Source organism: Melanotaenia boesemani, chromosome 17 (genome assembly GCF_017639745.1).
Source record: "Melanotaenia boesemani isolate fMelBoe1 chromosome 17, fMelBoe1.pri, whole genome shotgun sequence".
In the NCBI taxonomy this organism is placed as follows: Eukaryota; Metazoa; Chordata; class Actinopteri; order Atheriniformes; family Melanotaeniidae; genus Melanotaenia; species Melanotaenia boesemani.
In genome coordinates, this window is record NC_055698.1 from 2,285,484 (window position 1) to 2,312,763 (window position 27,280).

The 27,280-nt window shown below is 39.4% G+C and overlaps 2 protein-coding genes across 2 annotated transcripts in view; one reads left to right on the forward strand and one right to left on the reverse strand.

Moving 5' to 3' along the window:
* The first annotated feature begins 1,708 nt into the window (after positions 1–1,708).
* Positions 1,709–16,589, forward strand: si:dkey-222b8.4 (uncharacterized protein KIAA0895). Its single transcript, XM_041967199.1, has 7 exons — positions 1,709–2,022; positions 2,978–3,657; positions 5,142–5,285; positions 8,390–8,522; positions 9,175–9,480; positions 9,572–9,669; positions 15,754–16,589. Exons 1-7 carry the CDS (start codon positions 1,998–2,000, stop codon positions 15,910–15,912), a joined length of 1,545 nt encoding a protein of 514 aa, XP_041823133.1. The 5' UTR covers positions 1,709–1,997; the 3' UTR covers positions 15,913–16,589.
* Positions 16,590–22,425: 5,836 nt separating this feature from the next.
* The window catches only part of eepd1 (endonuclease/exonuclease/phosphatase family domain containing 1), a 36,654-nt gene continuing 31,799 nt past the window's right edge, over positions 22,426–27,280 (reverse strand). Inside the window, exons 4-7 of the mRNA XM_042012141.1 lie at positions 26,551–26,685; positions 25,248–25,380; positions 24,910–25,104; positions 22,426–22,793 (exon numbers count right to left, since the gene is read on the reverse strand). Coding sequence (XP_041868075.1) covers positions 22,603–22,793; positions 24,910–25,104; positions 25,248–25,380; positions 26,551–26,685 — 654 coding nt within the window. The 3' untranslated portion in view covers positions 22,426–22,602. The remainder of the gene's footprint in view (positions 22,794–24,909; positions 25,105–25,247; positions 25,381–26,550; positions 26,686–27,280) is intronic.

Here is a 27,280-nt window from a genome sequence, read left to right on the forward strand (position 1 = left end):
TAAACAAAGAAATCATGCAAATAAATACATTTCTAGACTAATATCGGTGACTAAAAGAATACATATCTATACATCAGTTCCTTCAAATTTTCTGCATAAGGACAATTTTTATTTATTTTATTTTATTTTTTGGGGGGTGACATTTGTAAATATAATATTGTATTATTTTGTGAAAATAATTAAATACTTTAATGAAATTCTAATTACTTTACCCTTTGTAATTATATGTAGCTGTACACCTTTCTATGATAATGTATCTATATTTCAAGATACAAGTTATCAACTTATATCTTGAATCTTTTATTTATTAATTCATTAGAGGGATAAATTGCATTCATGTATCCTAATATTAAGGAGTGAGTGGAGGGTGTCGCTTAGTGTCAGAGAGGATTTGGGTCTCCCGTGATGCAGGTTGCATGTCAATTGGTTCCTCAAAAATTGGTTATTACATTTTTATTTCCAAGAAATTTACACCTTATATATGAAGTTTAGATTATATATAGTGAAGCTTGGTTATTTTTAATCCAAATTCCTAAGCAGCAAGTTTCAGTCTTCACAGGTACATTACATAAGGTCACAGCATGGGTGTAGGATTGGGCAGAAACGATAGGGACATGTCCTGACCCAGCTAATATAGTCATTGGTTCTTTTTTTGGATATAGTTTCATTAATTGCTTGGAATAATAAAAGTCTTAATTCAGTCCAAAAGTGTCTTTAGAAATGAGCCCTCAGTCCGTCAGAACCTGGTGAATGATTAAGAGCTAGAATCTTTAATTCTTAGTTCCTCATGACATTTTTCTTTGTAGGTTTCATAGCTGAAATGAGATTCTGTATTTTTTCAGAGAAAGCTGCTGCACCTGTAGCTGAAAATGATGAAGAATCAAACATATTATAAAATTTAAATATTTCTCTTTTGATGTTACCTGGATTTGTAGTTTCATGTCCTTTGATCAGTAATGAGTTGATAGCATTGTATGCCTGCCTACATTTTTCTGTTTGTTTCACCTTCCTCCATTCATTTGACTCTGCAGCTTACATACGCTCTTCAGCTTTTTAAATGTAATGATCTTCTAAATCAGACTGCAAAGCAATAATCTTCCATTGGTCCTCTGCATTCCTAGTTGATCTAGGATATGAGAGAAGTTAATTTGTAATGTTGGTTTCTTTGATTTTTCTTTCCATAGCTAATTTTTTTCTAAACATTATTGTGTATTTTCTAATGTTAAATTTCAAATATTCCCATTTTGAGATAGCTGAGCTCAGATGATCTTTAGTAATCTCTTCTGTTATTTTTTATGTTCTTACAATATTATACACTATTTATATATATATATATATATATATATATATATATATATATATATATATATATATAGATAGATAGATAGATAGATCAGTAACCATACCTGTTACTGTAATAACACGAAGAGGAAGAGAATATTTTATTATTATCATTAACATTATTTAGGAATAATAATAATAATAATAATAATAATAATAATAATAATGACCCGTCCAGGGTGTACCTGCCTCTCACCTGCTAAATGCTGGGATAAGCTCCAGCTTCCCCGCGACACTTAATAGACGAACTTGTGTAGATAATGGATGAATGGGTGTTTGCATTTCCTGTGTGAATTAACGCACGGACTTCATCTCCCATGAAGCACTGCGGGTTTAAATGCGCGTACCGACGAAACCATGGCAACAAGTCAGTCACTGCAGAGCACTGAGTCAGCTCTGCGCTCCGTCGGCTTTATGACTTCTTTAGCTGGTTGTTGGTGAAGACTGGACGTCCAATGTCAACTTAAGTGCAAACCTTTTAAGAAATACACACGAGCTACATTCGCTCGGCTCGGAACACGCATCCACCTTCCAGACGTTATTCCATCATCGGCTTTTTGTTTGGATTGGTTTAGCTAGGTTAACTTTGCTAACTGATAAACGTAGTTTTTCGATCAGCCCCGAGGCTTTTCGGTTTACAGAGACCTTGAAAGAGGATGCCGGAGTCAATTAAAGTAACAGGTAATGTAATATTTGTCTTATATGGGAAAATACTGAAAATATTGTCTTAAAAATGTATATAATGATAACTTAAAAAAAAGTGACTACCATTCTATCACGGTCGATAACTTTAATATGACCTAATACTTCATATAAGCCTCGGTGATCTGTTGGTTAAGATGTTATTACCAGGTAAACGATGATCATCAACAAAATTAATTATATTTTAAATTGAGCTCCTTTTGATATATATCTGTATATACTACATAAACTACATAGTGTTTTGTAGAGCTATTCTATCATATATATACCTTAATACTATAAGAGCTGTATCCCTCACATTTATATGATTTAATTTCCTATATGCATTTTAGTTACGCTCACATTCAGAGCGTAAGTTTATTTTAGAATCAATAATAACCCGTAATGTCAGTGTTAATTGATCTGTTAGGTAATCATATTTGATTTTGTGACTGAGCACACTGATGATGCTCCAGTTTGTTCAATCCAATCTTCCAGTTTAGAGGTTGTGTGGATTCCTCTTCAGTTCTCCTGTCCAAACACAGCCTGTGTTAACTGGGATTATATCCACCTTAAAATTACAAAGCCCTTCACTCTGGAGACTTGATGAGGCTCATTTCTGCCGTTAATCTGGGAAAATGACTTGTGAAAGTGAAAACTGCCTTGTCACATAGCAGCATTAAAAGAGATGGCATATTTGGAGTCATGACGCAAAGAAAAGAGAGAAAAAAAACTTACAGGGATGTAAGGAATGTTGTTTGAATGACACTGATTGCAACTGATGTCGTTATTCCTTTGTTGTTTCTGTTTTAACGTGTCATAAGAATCTAAATTTATCCTGTGTTGATAAGAGGATTAGTCTATCTAGTTAGCTGTTAACGGTCTGCACGTGAGCATGATCCTAAAGCATAAAACAGTTTACTATGCTCCCTTTTTGGTCTCTTTCTTCTTTCAGAAAGACTCCACTGGCCAGAGATGGATATGTCAAAGAAGTACATCTTTAACTCTGCTAATAAAGTGGTGAGTCCAAGTCAAGTGTGCCTAGAAAAGATTTCTTTCTCCGTCCGCAAAGGACTACTTGGCTCTGGCTCTAACAGCTACAATGTCCTGCTGCAAGCTGAGGAGGAGGAAAAGAAGAAGAACCAGAAGCTGTCCCCATGCAAGAGGCCAAAGACATCACTGAAATGTGGTGCCACGTCTAGTAAAAGAAACCGTCCAGGTGTAGCTCATAGAAAGGCTCGTGTTCCAGGTGGTGGAGGTGGTAAACCTGGACAGACAAACCGGGTCCTGACAGTCAGCAACTCAGCTCTCCTTAAGCCGGCACAGAACATTGCAGTAGTTGGCAGCACAATGGACTTAACCCCTCGTGCTGTTCCACAGCTCAGGAAAATCTGGATCCCCAACTTGCATTGTACTAAACTTCCCTCTTTGCACAGAACAGCAATCACACAGGAGGTGGACAGTGCCAAGAAGCTCTGCATTCTTTCAGCCATCAAGCCGTCAAATGTTGAGAAGGAGAAGGAGAAATTCTTCAAGTCTGACTTCAGCTACAATCCACAGTTTGAGTACAGCAACCCTGTTTCTCAGCTAGTCCTGGAACGGCATAACAATGCCTCAGATCGCTTCCTGACACAGGTAAGGACATCAGGAACATGTTTTCTATCAAACATGTCTGAAACTTTTGTTAAAGAAAGTTATATGTCTGTCTGAGAAGAACAAAAACAATGGTCCTCTACAGCTGGAGAACATAACAGTGAAAGCCAATTTATATTTTTTATGTATTTGAATGGTCTTTGAGAGTATTGAGATGAGATGATTTTTTTTGTTATGACATGACATTTGTTATGCTATTGCTTCCTTTCTTTAATAAGTTCAAAATAAACCATTCTAAGGCTGGGCAATATGAACCAAATTACATATCTTGATATTTTATACCTGAATCACAGTATAAGATACATATCTCGATATAATTTTTTTTGTCAAGTAACCAAAGAGACTGTTGTAATTTACGGCCTTGAATGCTAAATGCAACACCAGCTGAGTGAAATGAAAGTAGCTGTACATTAAATTAAATGCTCTTTAAAGAAAACAAATGAAAAATACTTTTCACTGACCATAACAAACATTCTGCACTGCGTGTGAAAAAGTCTCAATATATCTGAAAATCTCGCTATATTGCCCAACTCTCATTCATTCATTCATTCATTCATTCATTCATTCATTCATTCATTCATTTGATAAGGTCTGTTTTAGAAGATGCTAACAAAACCAGAAGTTATCTTCGTTATCTGAACTGTTTGCCACTTTAGTGTGTGTCATACAAAGATAAGGTGTTGCAGCACTACAAAAATAACTCCAAGACCCCATTGTTTGTGCACACTATAACCAGTCAGCACTACAGTCTACTAGAATCAGCTTCCGATGCAGCGACAGGCCATTCATCACGACTACAGCACCATCCCCTGTGCTTACGGTGCTGCTGAGCTGGCTGGTTTGAGATCAGCAACCTTCATGCTGCACGGCAGCTGTGGAAGTTGATGCTGCAGTCGCAAAGACTCGTCTGCCAAAGCTTCGTAGCGTCAGAGAAGATCACAGCTGATAAGTTAAAGCCTGTTATGCAGTGAAAGCGAAATATGAAATATGAGATAAACTGGTTAAGGAACAAATTCACAGTTCTTTGTTTTACAAACACTGTACATTTAATTAAAGCTTCCTCAGTGAAAGGGAAAAGGCTCTGGTGTGCTGCTTCAGGTTATTTTAGTAACATGAGTACTCAGTAAGATAAGGGAAAAGTTAAGTGAGGTCAGCAGGAAAATGCAGGAAGATGATACCTCAGAGAATGTTTATGTTACTGGATTCTGGCTGTGTTTTTATTTATTTTTTTCCGTTCAGAAACATCCAGTCCTGACTCAGAGGGAGGTTTGTGTCCCATGTGTCTTGTGTGTCCCATGTGAGAAAAGAACTGGTGCCATCAGACATGTGTGGCTTTCCCGGCCAACTCCTCTCACAATCACCAAGCATTACATAAGATCATTGCCTCGTACAGCTCAACCAAACCAAACATCAAAGATTGTCCCTGGTCACAGACACATAAACACTATGAATCTCATCTCTTGCAGGCGGTGCACATCTTGGAACTCGCCTTGGGCAGATATGGCAGCTATGAGAAGTTTGAGCAAGTAACCGGGGGCAACCTCCTCTCCAAGAGTCGCATCTGGCACAACGTTAAGAAATACATGGAGAAGGAGGGCTGTATGGGGGAGGTAAGAGGACAATTTTCCTCTCAGTTTCCATTTCATCTCAGTTGGATTTAAACACACAAAACTCATTAAGAGACTGTAAGTTGGGGTGGTATTTTCCCATGGCTGCCTCTGCAGAGTGATAGTGTGTCATATTGGATTTGTGCATTGTCTTTAGAGCGCGGCACACAACCACTCATAGACTGTAAGTGAATTTGCTCCAGGGAGGAAGTAAGACCTCACAAAGAGTTGCTGCTTCACTTCAGTCATTTTTCACTTTGCCTGTGTAGAGCTGATTTATGTAACCAAACCATTCATGTTACATCACCATGTTAATAATGTTCCACTGAACACACGATTCCACATACACGCGTACCTTCCTATGCTAGTGAGTCTAAATATATGAGAAAGTGAAGAGGAAATACACAGGACTGTATTAGAAGTGAAAGCTGCAGATCTGTGTCGCTGTGTCCTTATTCCTATCACAGTTTTATTTGTGCGTCAGAAATGTATCCAGATACTTAAAGACATGCTTCCAATGTACAACCCCAATTCTAAAAAAGTTGGGACTCTATAAAATGTAAATAAAACCACAATTTTATTCCCAATAAAAGATAAACAACATATCAGATGTTGAAAGTGAAATTTTACCATTTTATGGAAAATATAAGCTGATAGTAAATCTGATAGCAGCAACACGTCTGTAAAAAGTAGTTCCAGGGTGATGTTCGGCACGGAGTAAAAAGTAGTTCCAGGGTGATGTTCGGCACGGTGTAAAAAGTAGTTCCAGGGTGACGTTCGACACGGTCTAAAAAGTAGTTCTAGGGTGACGTTCGGCACGGTGTAAAAAGTAGTTCCAGGGTGATGTTCAGCATGGTGTCAAAAGTAGTTCCAGGGTGATGTTCAGCATGGTGTAAAAAGTAGTTCCAGGGTGATGTTCAGCATGGTGTCAAAAGTAGTTCCAGGGTGATGTTCAGCATGGTGTCAAAAGTAGTTCCAGGGTGATGTTCAGCATGGTGTAAAAAGTAGTTCCAGGGTGATGTTCGGCATGGTGTAAAAAGTAGTTCCAGGGTGGTCTTCAGCATGTTGTCAAAAGTAGTTCCAGGGTGGTGTTCAGCATGGTGTCAAAAGTAGTTCCAGGGTGATGTTCGGCACGGTGTAAAAAGTAGTTCCAGGGTGATGTTCGGCACGGTGTAAAAAGTAGTTCCAGGGTGATGTTCGGCATGGTGTAAAAAGTAGTTCCAGGGTGGTGTTCAGCACGGTGTAAAAAGTAGTTCCAGGGTGATGTTCGGCATGGTGTCAAAAGTAGTTCCAGGGTGATGTTCAGCATGGTGTAAGAAGTAGTTCCAGGGTGGTGTTCAGCATGGTGTAAAAAGTAGTTCCAGGGTGATGTTCGGCATGGTGTAAAAAGTAGTTCCAGGGTGATGTTCAGCATGGTGTAAAAAGTAGTTCCAGGGTGGTGTTCAGCATGGTGTAAAAAGTAGTTCCAGGGTGGTGTTCAGCATGGTGTAGCATCTCTTTTTCTAACATGTCTGGAAACGTCTGGAAAGTGAGGAGACCAGTTGCTGGAGTTTTAGGAGAGGAATGTTGTCCCACTCTGGTCTGATGCAGGATTCTAGCTGCTCTACAGTCCTGGACCTTGGTTGCTGGATTTCTGCTTTCATGAAGCTCCAGATGTTGTGTACTGGTGAAAGGTCTGGACTGCAGGCAGGCCAGTTCAGCAGCCGGACTCTTCTCCTGTGAAGCCATGCTGCTGTGATGGATGCAGGATGTGGTTCAGCATCGTCTTGCTGAAATCTGCAAGGTCTTCCCTGAAAGAGACGTTGTCTGGATGGGAGCAGATGTTGCTCTAAAACCTTTTTTTCAGCATTGATGGAGCTTCACAGATGTGGAAGCTGCCCACGCCATAGGCACTAATGCAGCCCCATCCCATCAGAGATGCAGCTTTTCGCCTGTCCACTGATAACAAGCTGGATGCTCCCTCTCCTCTTTAGTCTGCAGGACACGCCGTCCATGCTTTCCACAAACTAGTTCACATCTTCATCCAGGTTTCCACTTTGCCTCCGACCATTTTAAATGAGCTTTGGTCCAGAGAAGATGGTTCTCTTTCTGGATCTGTCCAGTTCTGGTCCTCAAGTGCTGCACTCCTGCAAGTTTTAGATGTCTCCCTGATCAAACATACCTCATTCAAATTAAATGACTCCCTCAACAGCTTGTTGTCAAGTTCTGCCCAGGAATGTTGACTCATCAGTCTGGTTCAGGTCACTATCTGCAGGATAGTGGCCCCGAATACTGACTTTGGTCACACCTGAAATATGGCTTCTTCTTTCCATGATGGAGCTTTAACCTGCATTTGTGGATTTCAGGGTGAACTGTGTTTACAGACATTGATTTCTGGAAGCCTTCCTGAGTCCATGCAGTAATTTTCAGTAGAGAATCTTGTCTGCTTTTAATGCAGTGCTATCTGAGAGCCCCGAAATCACCAGCATCCAGTTTTGTCCCATGCACACAGAGATTCTTCCTGATTGTCTAAATCTTTTGATGATATTATATACTGTATACTGTGGTGGGATCTTCAAAGTCTTCACTATTTTACATTGAGGATATTTTTCTAAAATTCTTTCATATTTTTCTCTCAGATTGGTGAAGCTCTGTCCATCTTTCCATCTGAGAGACTCTGCCTCTCTGAAATGCTCCTTTTATACCCAGCCATGTTACTGACCTGTTGTCAATTAACCTGATTACAGTACGTAGTTGTCAAATGCTCCTCTAGTTGTTTTTGATTAGTACCAGTTACTCTTCCATGTTTTTTGTAGCAACTTTTTACAGATAAGTTGCTGTTTTCAAATTTAAAATGAGCTCATATCTTACATGAAATAATAAAATGTCTCAGTTTCAACATCTGATATTATTTATGTTCTATTGGGAATAAATATGGCTTGATGAGATTTGTAAATCATTATATTCTGTTTTTATTACCATTTGACACAGTGTCCAGATGTTTTTGGAGTTGGGGTTGTAATACTGATCCTCACAAACCAGTGATTTTAACACTGTGCTGTCACAAGAGTGCTTCACATGAAACACGGCTTCTTCTTTGATGGCTTTGTTTTTGATTGTGTTAATAGATTGTTGTCCAGGTGACAGACGACCTTCTATCCAGAGCCTCCATGACGGTGGCGAACAGCAGACCCACACTGACCATCAACATCTCAACAGCACGAGAGCACTGGCTGGAGGGGATGCTGAGGCACGAGATCGGTGGGCGTTCTCGCTCTCATGCACATTTTATATTTGTATATTTATGTGTAACAGTCTTTCCCTCATTAGATTTATCACTTATCTAAATACAGTAAGATTCCACTAAAGAGATAAGATGCCAGTAGAGATGACTTGTTTTTAAACCGAATGATTCAGATTGATTGATTTTATAATGTCTAACATTTCTTTGATATATATGGGGTGGCATGGCTCAGTGGGTAGAGTGGTCGTCCTTCAACTCAATGGTTGCCGGCTCGATCCCGGCCCGGAGAGCTCATGTCGAGGTGTCCCTGAGCAAGGCGCCGAACCCGTAATTGCTCATGATGGGAAACAATCTAAAGCGCTTTATAAATCTAGTCCATTATTATATTTATTTTAAACTAAATTGAGAAAAAAAATCTATAAGTGAGGTTGTCTACCTACAGCAATATATATTAAATGCTGTGATATATGGTGTTTTTAATAATAAAAATGTTATATATTTAAATGGTGTTTATGGGGAATCCTGATATTTTGTCATTAACTAACAAAATAACACTAATTGCACTGCTGCTCCCTCAGAGTGGGTTTTTGATATTGATAAAATAACTCATTGACTGATGATGGAACTGATAAACTCAGCTCCATAACTACTTGTGGTCTCTGTCTTCAGGCACTCATTACTTCCGGGGCATCAACAACTGCCACCAGCCATGGAACAGCAGCCTGGGAAGGAAGAAACACAACCTGAAGCCTCTGAACCCGACGGAGGAGGGCCTGGCCAGCATCCACAGCGTCCTATTCAGGAAAGACCCCACACTGTGGCGTGCCGCCCTGCTCTATTACACTGTCTATCAGGCCAGTCACATGTCCTTCTCTCAGCTCTTCCACAACCTGGGGCGCTTCGTCCAGGACCCCAACACCCGCTGGGACTACTGTGTCAGAGCCAAGAGAGGCCAGACCGACACGGCTCAGCCAGGTTCACCTCGATGATTTAGATGAGAGTTTACTGATATGCAGCCATCTTTGAAAATCATACTTTTCTTACTTTATTGGTCTCCTCTTTTAAGGATGCTTCAGTAAAGATCAGGTCTACCTGGACGGAGTACTGAAGATCCTCAGATACAGAGACGAGATCGACTTCCCTCTGCTGATGGCTCTTGGAAAGGTGAGGAATCGTAACTTTGTTTCTGAGGTGGTTTCATTGTTTACTGTTTATGGGATTAAACACCAAGCACACTGTTCAGACTTGAACCAAACATCTGACAGCTACTCATATTTTTCTAAAACATCTGAAGAGTCTCCTTGTACATTCATGTTGACCATTTCAGCTTTGTGTTTCATGACCTCTTCTATCATAAGACAACATCCCTGGTGGGGCCCAGGTGGTGCCGCCAGTCTGAATAGATAGTCTGTAGGAAACTGAATTCCATCCATTGAAATTGGTCGTGATCTGAATGTCAATGTGATGACAGAGAAAACCCAGAAACTGCTCCAAACAGCATCTTCCAGCTAATTTTGGGAGATTAAAAGGCATCTCCCGCTGGATGGGACATATAAAGACTTAGATGTCCCTAAAAACCTCCACTCTAAAATGTCTGCTCAAACTACCAGAGCTGACTCTTCACTTTACAGTAATCCAGTGTTCTGGACATAAGCACGTGTTTGGTGAAAGTTTAATCTCCACTGGCAGTTTGTTCCACTTGTTTGCAGCATAACAGCTAAATGCTGCTTCTCCATGTTTAGTCTGGATTCAGGTCTGGACTAGTTGACCTGAGTCCTTGGATATAATAACCCTGCTAAATCACATTTATTTATTTATTAGAGCACTTTTCATGCACAAAGCAACACAAAGTGCTGTACATAAAAAAACTCCAAATATACTGCATTTTCTTTATATAGCTGTAGGCCTTCTTTTAATTTAATTTTCATCAATAATCACACCCCAAAACTTCACATCTCTTACTCTACCAATACTGCTGCCTTCTATATGCAATGTCATTTCTAAATTTGTATCTCTGTTACTAAATACCATGAAATGTGTTTTATCTATTTGGGGATAATTGAATTACATTAAACCAGTGTTTCATTTTTTTTTATTTTTTTTTTAATTCTTTTCGGGCCACCTCTTTCATCTGCTTTGTATTGTTACCTGTGTAATAAAAAGTTGTGTCATCGGCAAATAGTATGCATTTGAACAGTTTAGATACATTAACAATATCATGAATATAAAGGAGTAAGAGTTTCGTACAGAGGACTGACCCTTGTGATACCCCACATGTTATGTTACGTGTATCAGATTTGATATTATTTATTTGAACATACTGTCGTCTGTTCTGCAAGTTAGTTGTAATCCAATGCAGGGCCTCTCCTGACACCACATTTACTAAGTTTTTTTAAAAGAATGTTTTAATTTATGGTGTCAAATGCTTTTTTGAGGTAAAAAAAATGACATTAAAGTATTTTTTTCTTATCTACTGCAGTGGATATTTTCTCTGTTAATTTCATTAGTGCCACTGATGTTGAATGATTAGCTCTAAGACCATACTGACTGCTGCTCAGAATATTATGTCAATCAATGAATTTGTCCAGTCTGGCAACAAATATTTTTATCTAATATTTTTGAGAGTTGTGACAGCAAGGATATTGGTCTGTAATTGTTTTATAAAGTGGGATTACTTTAGCCCTTTTCATCTCTTCAGGAAATATTCCTGTTGAAAATGATAGATTACATATATATATATATATATATATATAGGTAAAAAGGGGTCAACAACATATGTTCTTCACTAGTATCATGTCCTTATCATCACAGTCAGCTGATCTTTTACTGTCACATTTATTTATATTTTTTACTATTTCTTCTTTTTCTACCCTATCTAAAAAATGCTGTTTATATTACTTATTATGTTTTCTCCTGCTTTATCATTCGTCACATCGGGGATATCTGTTGCCAGATTTGGACCTACATTTACAAAAAAATGATTGAACTCATTAACTATACTATAAATATTTTTTTGTATCATATATGTCCAAATTTTCTATAACAAAGTAATTGGGAAGAGTTGAAGCTACTTTAACCTTGTTTACTACGTTATTTACTATTCCCCATGTAGCCTTTATATTATTCCTGTTTTTATTTAGTAAGTCACCATAGTATGCTTTTTATGCCTTCTTATTATAGATAGATAGAAATTATAGATAAAAATTATAGATTTTTATGTGTTTTGTACCTGATTTCAGCTTCTCTTGATCTTAGTTTTAAAAAGCTTCTATATAAGTAGTTTTTCTTCTTTCTGGCATTTTGTAGTCCATCCATGGTTTGTTAGTAGCATCCTTCCTGGTCAGTCTCCTTATCTTACAGTCTTTCTCATACAAGCTTATTAATAAGCTCATGAAAGAATCGTAGGCTGTGTTTACATCATTTACATAAACCTCATCCCAGCATCGTTGTTCCAGGTCTCTCTTTAATGCTTCCAAAGCCTTTTGTGATCTATCCCTCACACGTTTTTCTGTTATGACTCACTGTTTATTATAATGGTAGTTTCCAGATGCTGTGAACACAGTAAATGATCACTGACATCAATCATCAAGATCCCACTTTCTCCTGATCCCTCTGTTACATTAGTAAAGATCTTATCAATAGTTGTTGCTCTGAGCAGTGATTCTTGTTGGTTTGGTTATTAAAGGAAACAAACCCAAGCTATACATTGAATTTACAAATTCATTTCCACTTACATTTCCCAGATCGATGTTAAAGTCCCCACATAAAAATACACACTTATTACAGATCCTGTCAAACAATTCAGGGATTTTATCAGTAAATGACTGAACACAGGAGCCGCTGCTCTATAAACACAACTGATCATCATGTTTGTAGTTTTTTTACAAAGGATTTCCACTGTTAGAATTTCCATAATATTGTTGATGGCAGTTGTCATTTTGCCAACGTTACATTTTAAATTTGCCCTTTTTATTTTCTCTATTTAAATAATACATCTCATATCCCTCTATCTGAACTTCATCCATTTCTCCATCTTTTAACCACGTTTCAGTTACTGCAATTACACTAAATCTTCTTTTGCTCTGCTTTAAGTCATCCTTTATTTTATATAAAGTGCATTTCAGACTCCTACTGTTGAAATGTTTGATTGATAAAGCTCCTTCCAACAATACATCATGAAATTGTCACTCAGTATAACATTTGCATTAATTATTTAGAAAAAAGTTTTTATCTAATTCCTTGTCAGAATCATATATTTTGAAATCTATTTCATCTTGTGTAACCGTGTCCATGAGCCTTGTGTAACTTTTTTTGTTTCCACTCTGAGCTTATCAATAACACCATTTCCTCTTCCACTGATTAATCTATACTTTCTACTTTTCCACTTCTTTCAGTTCCCTTATCATCTTTGCCTGAGACCCTTCTTGTTCTTTAATCCAAACATTTTCCATTTCGAGTCCATGCAGCTAAGATTTTTTTCTGTTTCCTTAACATCCTGACATGTTAACCCCCCTCCCCAATTTCACGAACACCCAACCTCCACTGCCTCTGGTTGGCTAACAGTAAAACTGGGATCAGCTGAGCCCCGTCCATACAGGCCATACAGGCGAAACAGGAAAAGCTGATCTAAAGAGATGGATGGAGAAAGACATAGCTAGATAGCTAGATAGATAGATAGATAGATAGATAGATAGATAGATAGATAGATAGATAGATAGATAGATAGATAGATAGATAGATAGATAGATAGATAGATAGATACAGGGTTCCTTTCTGGTTACCATGGTTTGGCCTTTTATTGATGACCCTGCAGAGGGCGCACGCTTAATTTAAAGAGCATTCAGACCACCAGCCCCACGGTTTTCAGGGGGAGGACCACCAGCAGCAGTGGTCTCTGACGTTGTCTTGGTATCTACAGAGCAACATGTTTACAGCTCAACATGTTTAGAACAAACACATTTCTTTAAAGATACCTCCCACTCTGAGATATGTTCTGGTTCTTTATTTCCACCTGCTGCAGGTTCGCTTTGCTGGTAAGATGCTGCTGTTGATGTAACAGTGCAGAGTTAATGTAGGTCGCATGCACACACACACACATTATAATCACAAAGATGATGCATATTGATTATTGGGTTATTGATAAATTGAGCAGGGCCAGTACATACAGAGACAATTCAGCTGCTTTATGTAAACAGATTTATAACAAAAGAAGACAGAAATAAATAAAGAACGTAAAATCAACAATCTACAGCAGTGACGTGTGGTCAGAGAGGCGTCATGATAAAACAGAAAAAAAACATAAAAAGTACATAAAATTAATATTTTCCACTGATCTGTGTTAAAAATGCATTTTCATTATGACTCTACACAAAATCGCCAGATTTGAGGATTTCACATACAGGGCAGAAATCCGGGGTGAGGCCGTGGCGAGCTTTGCCTCCTCTGGCTGGTGATCCAGTACAAACTGGGTTGCATGACGCTTGCCCGTTTCTGTTCCTCAGCATATGGCCAATATGAACGTTGCAGAAATATGTGTAATACACCACGACTCTCCACCGTCTGTGTAATGTCTTTAATGTGTGTGTGAGAGAATTATTCCTGCTGATCTACAATAAAGTGCAGAGAAGAGTCAGCAGGTGAGGCAGGCAGTACTCTGCTTCACCTCAAGGGGGCGTAGTTGCATGATGTTGGATGAACAGTGAAATAAGAAGCTCTTTTCGCTTCTTACAATGTAAATCTGACTCCAGAGGAGTCAGTGCCTCACCAGCCATGAACCCACCGCACATCACTGATTTCCATCAGCATTCTTTGTTCAGCTGCTGAGAAAACGAAGCTCTCGGCTTGTTCTCTTTTTCTGCAGCTCCTTTTTTCCACCAGCTCCTCTTTTCCACCATCCACTCGTCAGGGCTTCCTACGTTCTTTAGGACCTCCCACATAGCCAGACTATGTAAACCTCGCTTGGATTAGCCTTAGCTAGATGCAGCTGAAATGTGTTAGTGGAATGGCTTGAGTCTTAATTCAGAGATGGTGTTAGCTCAAGCGAAGCTTTGCCCACACAGCCTGGCTTTCTGTAGCTACGTTCGTGGAATACCCCCCAGGTTATTACAGCAGAGCGCTTGTACTTATAGTCTGCAGGTTTTGTTCTGTTGCAGTCTTGGTTAATAGTCCTTTGTTGTTGTTTTGAGTTCTGTCTGGTTTCCTGTTTATTCCTTTGTGTTCTGTTCTCTTGACTTCCTGCTCCCTGAGTATCACACCTGAGCTCTTTTGATTGCCTCACCTGCTGCTCATTGTGTCATTCGTTCCATGTGTATTTAGACTTATGCTTGTCAGTTGACTCTTGTCGGATCATCCTTCGTGTCACTCCCTGCTTCAGTTTTTGCAATATCTACAGTTCCTTGTGTTTCATCATTAAAACCTAAGCTACCACTTTGCTTCAGCTCCTCTGTGTTTGTTCTGGATTTGGGTCTTTTGCAACACCTCATTCCCCTTGGACCATGACAGTACTCTTGCAGTTTGAACCAGTTTTGTGCATCTGGGGGCCGTCTTCTACCCTCATTTAACAACCCTGGTCGTTATAAGATACAAACTGCAAGGGTTCAAATAATTACCCACTGTTGAGGCTACAATAGCAGTACTAAAGAAACCACCCCAGTGACAGTTCTTTGTACTCCTACGGTACAAGTAGGTACTTTATTTTCTGAGAGTGTGCACACATCTGAGGTATTGGGATTAAATTAGGTCAACAAGGTCAGTGTTAAGTTCTCATTAGTCAATTGTTTTGTATTAACATTCTTGCATTGATTACCTAAAACTTGTACCACATATCACCTGCTAAGTGAACAACGCCATCACCACCTCACTCTCCAAATACTGTCCAGCATCTAAAAACTCCAGTTGTGGAGCCTCTGGATGCCGTGGGCAGAGTTCAGGTTTCTACTGGAGTCTAATCTTTGTCTTCTGTAACTGCAGAACGTCATCGTTTGTGGCCCCCCGTCACATCCAATAAGAGTTTTTTCTGCTCAGAAGATGATTGCCTTTACAGCTCAGTAAAAGGGCTGAACAGAGCTTACGTAACCACGCTGATGAGGGAACATGCCACGTTCTTCTGCTGCAGAGAGCTGAATGTTATATTTCCAGCTATAGATGTTAGATGTGCTGGTAGAAGTGATATAACTCCAGCTCTACTTCCACGAGGGCCTGAAACAATCAGGTTTCAGAATGATCTACTCTGCTTTTTCCATGTTTCAGGTGTCGTTTGAAGACGTAGATCGTCTGAAAGCCATTGCTCACATGGAGAACGTCCGGATTCCACATTTCATGCAGGACCAGGTCAGATACGCTGAGCAGCTCACGAAAATTATGGTCATCAATCAGCTGACTGACGAGGAGCTGAAGACCATCATCTGAGTCCTAAATAAAACCAGTCACAGCCTGAATTCACCACATCCCCATCCCCGTGCATGATGGCGAAGGCTGAACTAAGTTGTATTTCCTGGTGCACCGAAGATAACCCTCCCCTGACCGGATGTTAGACACTTCCTGTGCCAATACAGCGGATGTACAAACAAAATGAGATTTTTCCCAGATCCTACATGTGTTGCATTTGGTGCCAACTTATTTTTGACCTCATACCCTCTGTTACCTGTGGTAGAGTTTCCTGAAACAGCTTGATAACTTCTACAGCCGTGTTTTATTGTGTTTGACAGCTTTGAATATGAAGGCATCACTTGACCATCATCAGGTGGCAAAGTGAGGTTGCATGGCCTCTTCTGGTGGTGAGGCTGGGGTGGTGCACCTGTCCGAATACAGAGTGTGTAGGAAACCTTAAGAAATTCTGATTTTGTCTTTTCTATGCGTTTTAAACTGGATCCTGATCCTTCAGCGTTCAGATTAACAGTAGCCACATCATGGTTATAGGTTGTCTTGGTACGATTCTTGTCAGATAAATAATCACGATTATTCTGCATTAATTAATTTCCCAACACTAAAAATGTGTAAAACCAGATGAACACTCTTTATAATCCATATAACGTAATGTTCAGAGCATGTTACTGTAAACCATCCGGAGTGTTTTCCAGCTCCTCCTTTAAGGTCTTCCCACGTGATCTTCTCAGCTCGGTCTTCACACAGATGTAACTTCTGGGTCTGAAGAACCAAAGTCAATCCTAAAGTCTGCTTTCTTTCTAATGGTGCGAACACTGGTTGTAAAAATAGGTCTGGTAGAAGAAAATGACCCCACTTGGGTTTACTACAAAACCACAGTGACAAACCAGAGTGAGGCATCACCAGTCATATTACTGTACATAGAAATGTCATCATCACTGGCCTCAAACCAAAGTTTCTGACTGTGGATGAATTTTGGCACATAGATATATTGAAAGTTTTGAGCATCAGTGTGTATTTCTCTCTTAGTCCAGGAGCTGCAGCCTGTAGATGCTGGTTAGAAATAATCTCAAACCACAGCCATGTGTAGTCAGCTGAGTGATGCAAAAGTTCTGATGGACCTATGATCGAAGTGTACTTACCTTGTGTTTTATATCTGTCCAGCCACCTGTGGTTCTTACCTGTGTTATATTTGTGTTAAACCCTGAAACACATCATTTTAGCTGGCAGGAAAGATGAGGAAAGAGATAATTTTCACTGAAGAGCTTCATCAGCATCGTCCCCACAGCCAAGCCCATCAGCACTGCTCTGCAATCTCGTCTTCCTTTGTGTGTGCAGTAAAGATTCATATGCATCGACTCTGAGTCCCTTCTTTCCACTTAGTCCCTGATTTAACAACAGGGATCTCAGCAGTCACTACGTTGGTCTCTAAACTAAACCAAATGCCTTGTAATCCTTTTTCATAACCCCATCACCTCTAAATACCTTGAACTTTTTCTCTACACTGAATAAAATGAACTTCCCTGAAAATCTCCTGAGGTTTATTTCTTCGTTCTATTTATAAATGGAAGCTGTGGTTTCCATGTAGTTTGTAAAGTAGGTTAAATAAGTGTCAAAGATCATTCTGCTGTCATTCAATCTGACTGACCACAGTGACCAAATCTGCCTCAACACCACACCTCTCAGCATCTGCTTTAACTGGGAACTGGACACCAGTGAGGCCGCAGAGTGGTGAATGATAGCTACAAGCACTGACACACTGGACAATGGTGTCGGTATACACACCAGTTATACACCCGTGCACACAAAATGTAATGAACTGGAACATGCAGCGTTGGGTTTGTTAGCGTTTCTTTCTGTGTCATGTGACTATGTCTCCACCAGGGAGCAGTAACAGCAGAGGAGAGCTTTTCTGCTGAAGCTCTCATGAAAAAAAAGTCTGGACAACAATGGGTTCCGAGGTATTGTTCTGGTAAAGGGACATAACCCGGATTAACACTGGCCTTGTATTTTGAAAGAAGAAAGCACTGCCAGAGCTAAAGAAGCTACAGTTTCAGTATTCTTTCAGTATGTTTGCAACACATAACTTATTTCTTCTTCTTTTTTTCCGCTAAGTTGTTTAAAGGTGGATGTTCTGGTCATTCTCAACAGATAAAAATAAATTAAACCTCCGTCCTAATATGTTCATCATCCAACTTCTGCAATCAACAGGTTAAATTTCTCAATCAACTGTTTAATTACTATTGTTCATCTGAAAGAAGGGATTCATCTTTAGAACACATCTTATAAGGAGGACCTGATAAAGTGGCCAGTGAGGGTCGTTACAAAGCCAACTAGGATATGATGTATGGCCATTATTTTGACTGCATGGTGGTACATCAGTTGGCTCTTTTGAGTCTTACTGAAGTTAGCTGGATGGATAAATTCTTATTAATTGTTTGGATCAAAGCATGTAATAGAATTGGTATACTGTAAGTATAAAAATGCATCATGGTTGGATTACTGAAGGATTGATCTAGCTGTGGTTCCTTTTCAGCTTTATATACAAAATGTTACTGAAACATTTTGTATAAAGCTAATGTGCATGTCCAAAGACATGCATGTTAGGTTAACTGGTCACTCTAAATTCTCCCTAGGAGTGAGTGTGAGCGTGAATGGCTGTTTGTCTCTCTGTGTCGGGCCTGCGATGGACTGACGACCTGTCCTGGCTGTACCTTGTGTACCTTAAATGCTGGGTTAGGTTCCAGCCTCCCTACAACGCTTAATGGACGAAGTGGTACAGATGATGAAATTTACTAAAAGACACATAGTGACAACAAATCATCTAACAACCACACACACACACACACACACACACACACACACACACACACACACACACACACACACACACACACACACACACACACACACACACAAAAACCAAAAACAAATAAAAAAAGAAGGAAAAGATGACCACAAGTCATTCTATAACTACTGCAATCTGAATGTTTTTCTCCTCCAGTGGAGACTGAAGGCTTTTTTTTATTTATCAGCTGGAAAATTATGAGGGCACAGATTCAGAGACATTCAAATCTGATTAGACTTTTATCAAGCCATCATGTGGAGGATCATGCATGGCACTGTTTTGCCCACAAGAGGGTGCCCTATAGTGGGAATTTGGGAATCATGGACAATTCAAAGGCAGCAGCAAGGTTGCTCTAACTAATGTAGTGAGGGCCTGTAAAAGTGTATTTAATGTTAGGGTAAAAAAAAAACAGTAACGTTGGCTGGTGATGGATTGTGAGAAAGTTTAACACATATAAACATTTAGTCCAAAGCATCAGTCGCTTTGAGTCACTTAAGTGACAGTAAGAAATACATGTATGTATTATTTCCCCCCTTTGGGCAGCCATTGTGAACACATTTAACAAATGTGAGCTTTTTCTCCTCCAGCGAAGACTGAAGCTTTTTACTCATCTGCTAAACAACAGCAGGAAAACTGATAAGGAGGTAAAGTCAGAGCAGTTGAAGTCTGATTTGACTTTTATTAATCCATGCTGTGTAACACTCAGATTTGGTTCATGCTCTCTCAAGTCTTAGGTTGTTGCTGTACTTCTAGATGACGTAGACAACAGTGAACAAGATCATTTCTTACAGTAGAACTTACAGATGCTGCTGTTGATGTCCATGTGCTTTCATGCTAAAAGGGTATTTTCTGATTATTATCCATTATAAAACATCCTTTCAGTTTCTTTCAAGTTTAGGATCAGGATCTATGGTCTGCAAATCAGCCGGTGCAAAAGATTATAACAGATAAATAATTTAAGTGTTTTCATTTAGGGATTTGGAGATATTTTCATCTTTCCTGCAGATTAAACACATACACAAGAACTTTTATTTCATGTAAAAATGTAAAAAACAATGTCATAACAACACTAACTAAAACGAGCAGAAACTCTTGGTCAGGTATTGGCTCTTTCAGTCTCCAGAGTATCAGTTGCAGAGCTTTATCATGTAAAATCTCTGAATTTTGCCCTCAGGGATCTTTCAGATACAACAAACTCTACTGTCACTTTGTACTGATAATACCTCCACTTACAGCAGCTTAATAAAGGTTTTCTTATACGTATTCCTATACTTAGGCCAGAGAATCACAGCTGCTTTGCCCACAAGGGGACGCCCTTTAGCTGCAATTTGTGAATCAGATTATGGGCCATACAAGTCAGCAGTAACTGAGGTAGTGAAGGCCTGTAAAGGAGTATGTAATGTTTGGGTAAAGCGACAGTAAGGTCAGCATGTGATGGACAGGTTTGTAGGTATTTAGGCATCTGGTGTAGGAACATAATTCAAAGACATTGCAGGGTCAAGAGAAAATGATAATTTCCTTTAAAGTGATCATAGTACAACACAAATCAACTGATCCACACACACACAATGACTGCATTGTTTGCAGTCATTGTGTGTGTGTGGATTATTGCTAAAGTAACCGTATTGTACAAGCAATTATTTATTTTATTAAAGCAAATATTTGTGTCGCTCCAAGAAAACTGACTGTGGTAATGGTAATTATGGCATATACTGTATGGTATCAATCTTGACTGCATGCAAATTATGCTAATTTAGTTAGATAAATTATAATAAATTAAATTGAATTAGATTTTAAGTAGTTTTCATTCAACTTAATTAAACTACAGAATAAAATAAAATATGAGACAATTATTGTCTTAAATATCATCTTTGTTGAGCCTATATTGTTTCATCAAGAATCATAGAAAACTTCTGGAATATGAATAAACATCTAAAAAAAAAATCTTTGCTATTTGAGCAAAAAGTTAGTATTCCAACACACTAAAGTGTGAACAGTAAACATGCTAATAGGCCAACTCATTTAGCAAAAATTAGCATGATAACACACTAAAATGTGAACAGTAAACATTTAATGCATTTAATGCAAGCAACTGAGCAAAGAGGAAGCAATGGCATGCTCAGGATTACCAGTCCCTACTACTTCATCCTCATGATGGAGACTGTTGATAGAAAGCTGACTTTTCCAAGGAAAACTAAAAAATGTAACCTGATGGACAAACACTATGAAGATGACAAACATAAATTCAGGGAGAGATTGGCAGCTGCTCAGAGGGCATCTGCTGGCCTTGACTTGTGGATGAAACAGGGACTGACTGCTTCATGTCTGCCTATTCGCTCATGCTACTTTTGCATTAAACAAAGTAAACCAGAGAATATGTTGTTGGCTCTTAAACAGGTGGTCCACTCATTCTGATTTTAAAGTGCTGATCTGTTTTGTTTTGGAGGTATTTAGAGTTCTGCAGGCCAGGAGGTGATTTTTATGCCCATTCATGTTTAGTAGTTGTGGTGAAAATGTTATATTAGAAAAACTGTCTAACTGCATATGGCTGTCTTTTGGTAAACGGTTTCAATATGTGTGGACAATTATTTTATATATTGTTTTTTGTCAGAGCTCTGGGCCTGTTGGGCCTTTATGTAAATGAACTGTGCCAGTGCTTACAGGTGCTTGGCGGCTGATAGTCTGCCTGTGGCTCCGCCCTCGGTCTCCCAGATTGGGCGCCAGCAGCTCTGTCTCCTCTTTGATTGGCCAGTCATGAAGACACCTGATCACCTTCATTGTGGGCAGCTGTGTCAGACTGGGGCACAGTTTGAGGACGGGGTTTTTGCTGGGTTTTGCTGTCTTGAAGCTGGTTTGCTGCAGACTTACAGATCTCTATCTTTTGTTTATTCTGTTGCTACCTGCCCTTGTGTGCGTGTTTCTGCTGTCACAGGATGATTTGTATAAATTATTTTTGGTTTGGAGATTGTGTTTATTTAGTAATGGGATATTTGGATACCTTTTTGTTTGCATAGAGATTCCTTTGTTATTTATTGCGGATATCCTGTTAATAAAGTTTTATTGTACATGGCAGTCTAGTCTGTGTTGCCATCCCCTTTTCACCTGGACCCTCAACTGAATCTATTGTAGTTTAGTTGACTGTTATGATAGTCAACTAATGAAACTAACAGAATTAAACAATAGAATTAAGATGACTAAATTATGACTAAAACAAACATTTTAGTTAACACACTATGACAAAAACTAAACCAAAGTTTGCTGGTAAAATGAACAGTGCTGGTCAGTGACCAGCAGCAGCAGCATCCTCTGATGGTGCGGTTTCCTGGCGCCTCATTTCCATCCAAGGAAAATGTCGCACATCCACCAGAGGCTTGCTTTAATAATTTAAGAGCACAGCCTTCATTTGCTCTATATTTGAGACCTTATCATCATCAACTGCAGTGAATGAACAGATGAGGTCTATGCAGTGGCTCTGAATACCCAGGTCACTCGAATGAAGCAAATTAGATGAAGCACGTATTTGCATTTATGAGACAGCACAGACACTCTCAATACCTCTTTATTTTATGTACATATAGAAAATGTTTGGCACATTTCTTTTTAAAGTACACTATATATATATATATATATATATATATATATATATATATATATATATATATATATATATATATATATATATATATATAAAATCAACATTTATGGCTTAATTACTTATCAGTCAATATGATACATACTGAAACCCAAAAGGCAATCTTGGCACTTTTTCACATTCATCAGGAAACTGCTCCACAGCCACTGAGACTTAGCAGGATCCAGGTGGGTCAACGTCCCAGTGATGTCCACCATCTCGACTGTGACTGCTGTCACCGCTCATGTTTGGGCATAATGTCTCCTCTGTCCACCACTGCCATTCCAGGTCTGCTCATCTCCTTAGAGGATGAATCTGTATAAAATTCAGCCACCACTGGGCAGTGATCTGACGCTACACCACCCCATGACCAGTTATCTGGTATCCAGGGATTAGTCAAGCCCTCCCGCACTACCATGCAATGGCCTGTCAGGAAAAAAGACACAAGACCAAAAGTCAGAAGATAATGTGGAACTGCATGCTGCATTAAGTACTGATAAACTGAGAATGCTGAGCCAGGTAACACAGAAACTGGTAATTCTGCACAGGAACAGACGTAGAGCCGGTTCTCTCTGGTTTTACTGCCAAAGCTCTGGCTCCTATGTAAATTTATCTAACCAATCAGACTAAAACCTGGACACTTCTTACACAGAGCTAATGACTTGAGTTGCACTTGGCTTAAATTATACGAGTTCATTCATGGTGAAAACAGGGAGCACTTATTGCAAATTTAACCTGGCTTGTACTGTCTTCTTTTGTGATCCTTTTAAGGTGTTCTTTATCCCAAACGGTGATCACGTTGTTTGACCATTCAGAGACACCGTAGTAAATATGGTGGAACAAATATGGCAGCTGTCATGTATGTGGACCCACGCAAGTACATATAAACGGGAATAAAAGAGAATAAAAATATAGCCATTACCTCCGCCAAGGCTGAGACGTTGGTGTCTGTTAGCAACACAAGTCAAAACGTTATGGATGGCTTTTGATTCAATTTTCAGGAAATCTCCAAAATGGCATAAGAAACAGCTGATTAGATTTTGGAAGTGATCCGGATCACTGTCTGAAAATAATAATTATTTTAGGATTCTTTCCAGATGCAGGGCAGGCTCAAACATCCAGGAACTTTGTCATGTAAAATCACTAGATTTTCAGCGTTGATCCTCATAGATTTTGTTTTTATTTTCGTAGATTTTCTTAGATGTTTTGTGGTTGGCTGCTCCACAGACAACACAAGATCGTTCTTCCAACTACCGAAAAGAGACAAAAGCCCAGAAACATGACTAGCAGCAATCAAGCGTTAATGCTGACGACGTTGGATTTCTTCAAAATATTCAATAATCTGTTCAGATCCTTTTCTGACTGGTGAGTAAAACACTATTATGATGTTACTGGTTCACCCAGTATAACCCTGTTATGGTTGTTTTTTTACAGATGCCAAAAATACCATGAAATGGTTGGTTACAGTAACAATAAACACCTGTTGGTGGTTTTTGTGATGTTTCTTGTTAGCAGCTCCATCACAGTGTGACGGTGGAAAGACATCAGGACATCCGTTCAGTCCTAAGGCCACTAGCTTCACCCAGGCGGCAACCTCCACCGGTAAAATGTGAAGCCTATGTGGAAGTGCAAAAAACTGCAGTTCCCCCCTCGTCCACTAGGGGCTCCAAAACAGAGCAAATCCCCATAGACTACCATGTTAAAAAGACCAGCTTCACAGCAGAAATAAACATGTTTAAAGCCTGGTAGAAAAATCAATTTTAGGATTAATAGGTCAAGTTTACCATCATGACAACTGTTTGGATGTTATTTAATCCTGAAATTCTGCATAATTAAGGGTGTGTCCTTTTGATTGACATGTATCCAATACCCGCTTAAAGAAGGGAGAGGGTAGCACAACCGTGGTTTTTAGCCAGCTAACAGTGTGCTTTAGCTTTAGCCCGCCTACATTCATTAGCTGGTTAGCTGCCGTTAGCACCGGGTTAGCTCGGTTAGCTCTTAGCTACAGGCAGCTCGGAGTTTGATGGGTGTCAATTATCCACCCCCACCTTCACAGTCCCCCTCTCAGCTCCACCTCTTTGCCCATTTTTGGATTTTCCGGGAATGACAACAGGCATGACGCTGCCAAGATAGTGATGGTGGGAACCACCCAATACCTACGGCTGATGTCACGGAAGCTCCGCCCATCTTTTATATACAGTCTATGGATTCACCTCAGATCTTTTTTAGCCTCGACACTGGATCAATATACCTGGATGACATTATGGATCATTTTCTATCTGAAACTGATGAAGAAAACTTAAAACTATGAGAACAAGTTGCAAGTTGTCGTTTCACTTTTACATCAGGGATCACCAACTCTGGTGTCCTGATTTAATTGGATTATAATGAACTGGACTGAATTGGACAGCCTGTGAAAGTACGCTGAGGAGGCATTGTCATTGGCGCTATATGAATAAGCTGAATTGAACTGAGACCTAACTTGCTGTGAGTGACTTCTACACTGCACCTCCATCAGGAAATGACGGCATCCTGCCCCCACCTGAGTAGATCTTCTTGACGGAGCGGCTGACCCAGATGTTATCCAGGCAGCGGGTGCCCTGGGGGGTGCGGGTGCTGATGTTGGTGAACTGGATGGATGGTACCAGGGAGCAGAGCTTCTCCTTTCTCAGTATGTCAAGGTCGGAGCTTTGAGGAGACGAACCAAAGTCTCCCAATAACACCAAGTCCTTTTCACCTGCAGAAGAAATGAAATGTAGGACAGAATTCTAATGCGATGCCTGGAGCAGAGTCCTCGTCTGGACCACATGATGTGAATCTGCTCACACTGTTAACACATGTGGTGTGACGTGAGTGCTTTGTGGAAGCTGACAGGCTGACCTTTGAGTGTTTCCTGGATGCTGGGCGACAGGTGCTGAGACTTGGCTTCGTCCGATGTGTGGTTTTTACTGTTGGACTCCCCCATGGAGGCCTGCATGTGCACGTTTACCACCGTCAGCTCGGTGGAACCAACCTGATGGGAGAAGTTTGTTACTTTGCTTCATAAAAGACTATTTATAAGAGATTAAATGTGTTTCATGTTGAACTTTCACATTCTTATTTCAATCCCTAAAACTCCAAGTCATCTTTTGCTATTTGTGGTACAACAGTATTTTTTGTTTTTATTTTTTATTTATTTGTTTTGTGTAAAACTGCCTGTAGCAGCTGGAACTTTTAATCCCAGTCAGCATCAGACATGATGTTTCCAGCCTCAGCTGTGAGATTAGGAGGTAAAATGATGTAAAATGAATGTATGAATAGATATAGCAGCATAAAGTCTGACAGGAAGTGGCTTCATCATCATGTCCAGGTCTAAATAGAGGTCTCTTAGCAACATAGTAGTGATAGTGATGTTTTTATGATGAAATGTGATAAATAATGCTGTTATCATGGATCATTGTGGATTTACCATAAAACTACATTTAGTGGCTGGATTGTAAACCTCCTGGACGGGATAGAAATGTCTGGAAAAGATGTTTTGCAGTAAATCCGAGTGGAGAAACAACTTTATTTTCTTTACTGTATGAATAATCAGGCCTGCTGCTTTACACATTTAATGCCATCAGTTTTATTCATTAACCAGTAAACATACAGCTTACAAATGCATCAATCATTGTGTCAAATTTGAAAGTCTTTTCACTCATTATCAATCCCAGATAAAGATGTTAATTCTTGATATGGAGCCGCATTTTGAGGCTTTTCATTGCTTGTAATGAGATAAGCTGTTGGAATTTTAGATTTTTGAGTTTTGAGATAAATTCTAGTTTTTCTGTGGCCATAAATTTATGCTAATTCTAAGAATTCTTGTCCAGCCAAAATTTCTGACCTCATTAGCAGATTTTGGCACCAGAAACTTTCTAATGACTTGTCTCATTAAAGCCTGATGCAAAATGGATGAAAAAACATGAAACATCTCAGGTTTACACTGTCTGCTGTGAAATTAAAGTCAAAGTAAATGTAGGAAATGTAGTTTATTTCAACTATTGTCCCACCTTCTTCTGGTTGGATGCTGTGAGGGAGGCTTGTTCTAAGCTTTCAGCTTCCTGCGTGTCATTTTTACTGTGTGTCATATTTTTATTCTCTGTGTTTATTATGTCCGGGTTAAGTGACACTATTAGCATGTCTATAATCAACTGTTACTTACTAAAAAGTGAGCCAGAAAGGGTTGAGGATATGCATGATTCCCGTTGCCGTTGACAACAGGTGACTCTAGGACTACAGCATCCTTCAGATCAATACCTGATGAGCTGTCCCACAGGAAGCCGGAGTAACTCCCTCCCTGTGGACAGAGGTTAATGGAAAACAGAGTCAGATAATTGTTCGTAACGCAGCGCTAACATGGAGGCTTCTAACTCAGCATTCAGCCTGTTGATGATCCTGTTTGTGAGGCTGAACTTTGAGTCTTTTACAGAAACTTTTGATCTTGACCTTGACTAGATTCTATTTTTACAGAGCTGTAAAAAACGTTGGTGTGACCTGCTGTTGGGTAACAGCAGAAAACTGTGACAGAAGACGTCTAAAATATAAAAGGTCAGCTGAGAGGAGTTAGTCCCAGTTATCAAACTGCTCCATTTTCTAAAGAGAAAATTACCACTTGTCTGGTTCACTGTGAGAAAACTGCATCCTTGCAAGGTAAGATTTAGAAATGTGTACGATGCAGAAAATGTACTGTTACAGGATGACAGTAACTTTACTTTTAGCCTTTCTTGTTCTAGTTAAATGTCTTCTTCTTGTTTATCATATAAAAACTGAAATGCAAAGTGAAACTGAGTCAGTAACTTGGTTAATGATATAATTTAAGGACAAATGAAAGCAGAATAATTAAAGAAATATAGGAAATGTTACAGGAAAAAGTCAAGTTAATGAAACATGAA

Bases quoted from the DNA above. Each gene is read 5' to 3' on its own strand.
- si:dkey-222b8.4 (XM_041967199.1), top strand. From the start codon at position 1,998: ATGCCGGAGTCAATTAAAGTAACAG. The intron at 2,023-2,977 runs GTAATGTAATAT...TTCTTCTTTCAG, and splicing joins GGAGTCAATTAAAGTAACAG to AAAGACTCCACTGGCCAGAG. The intron at 3,658-5,141 runs GTAAGGACATCA...CATCTCTTGCAG, and splicing joins CAGATCGCTTCCTGACACAG to GCGGTGCACATCTTGGAACT.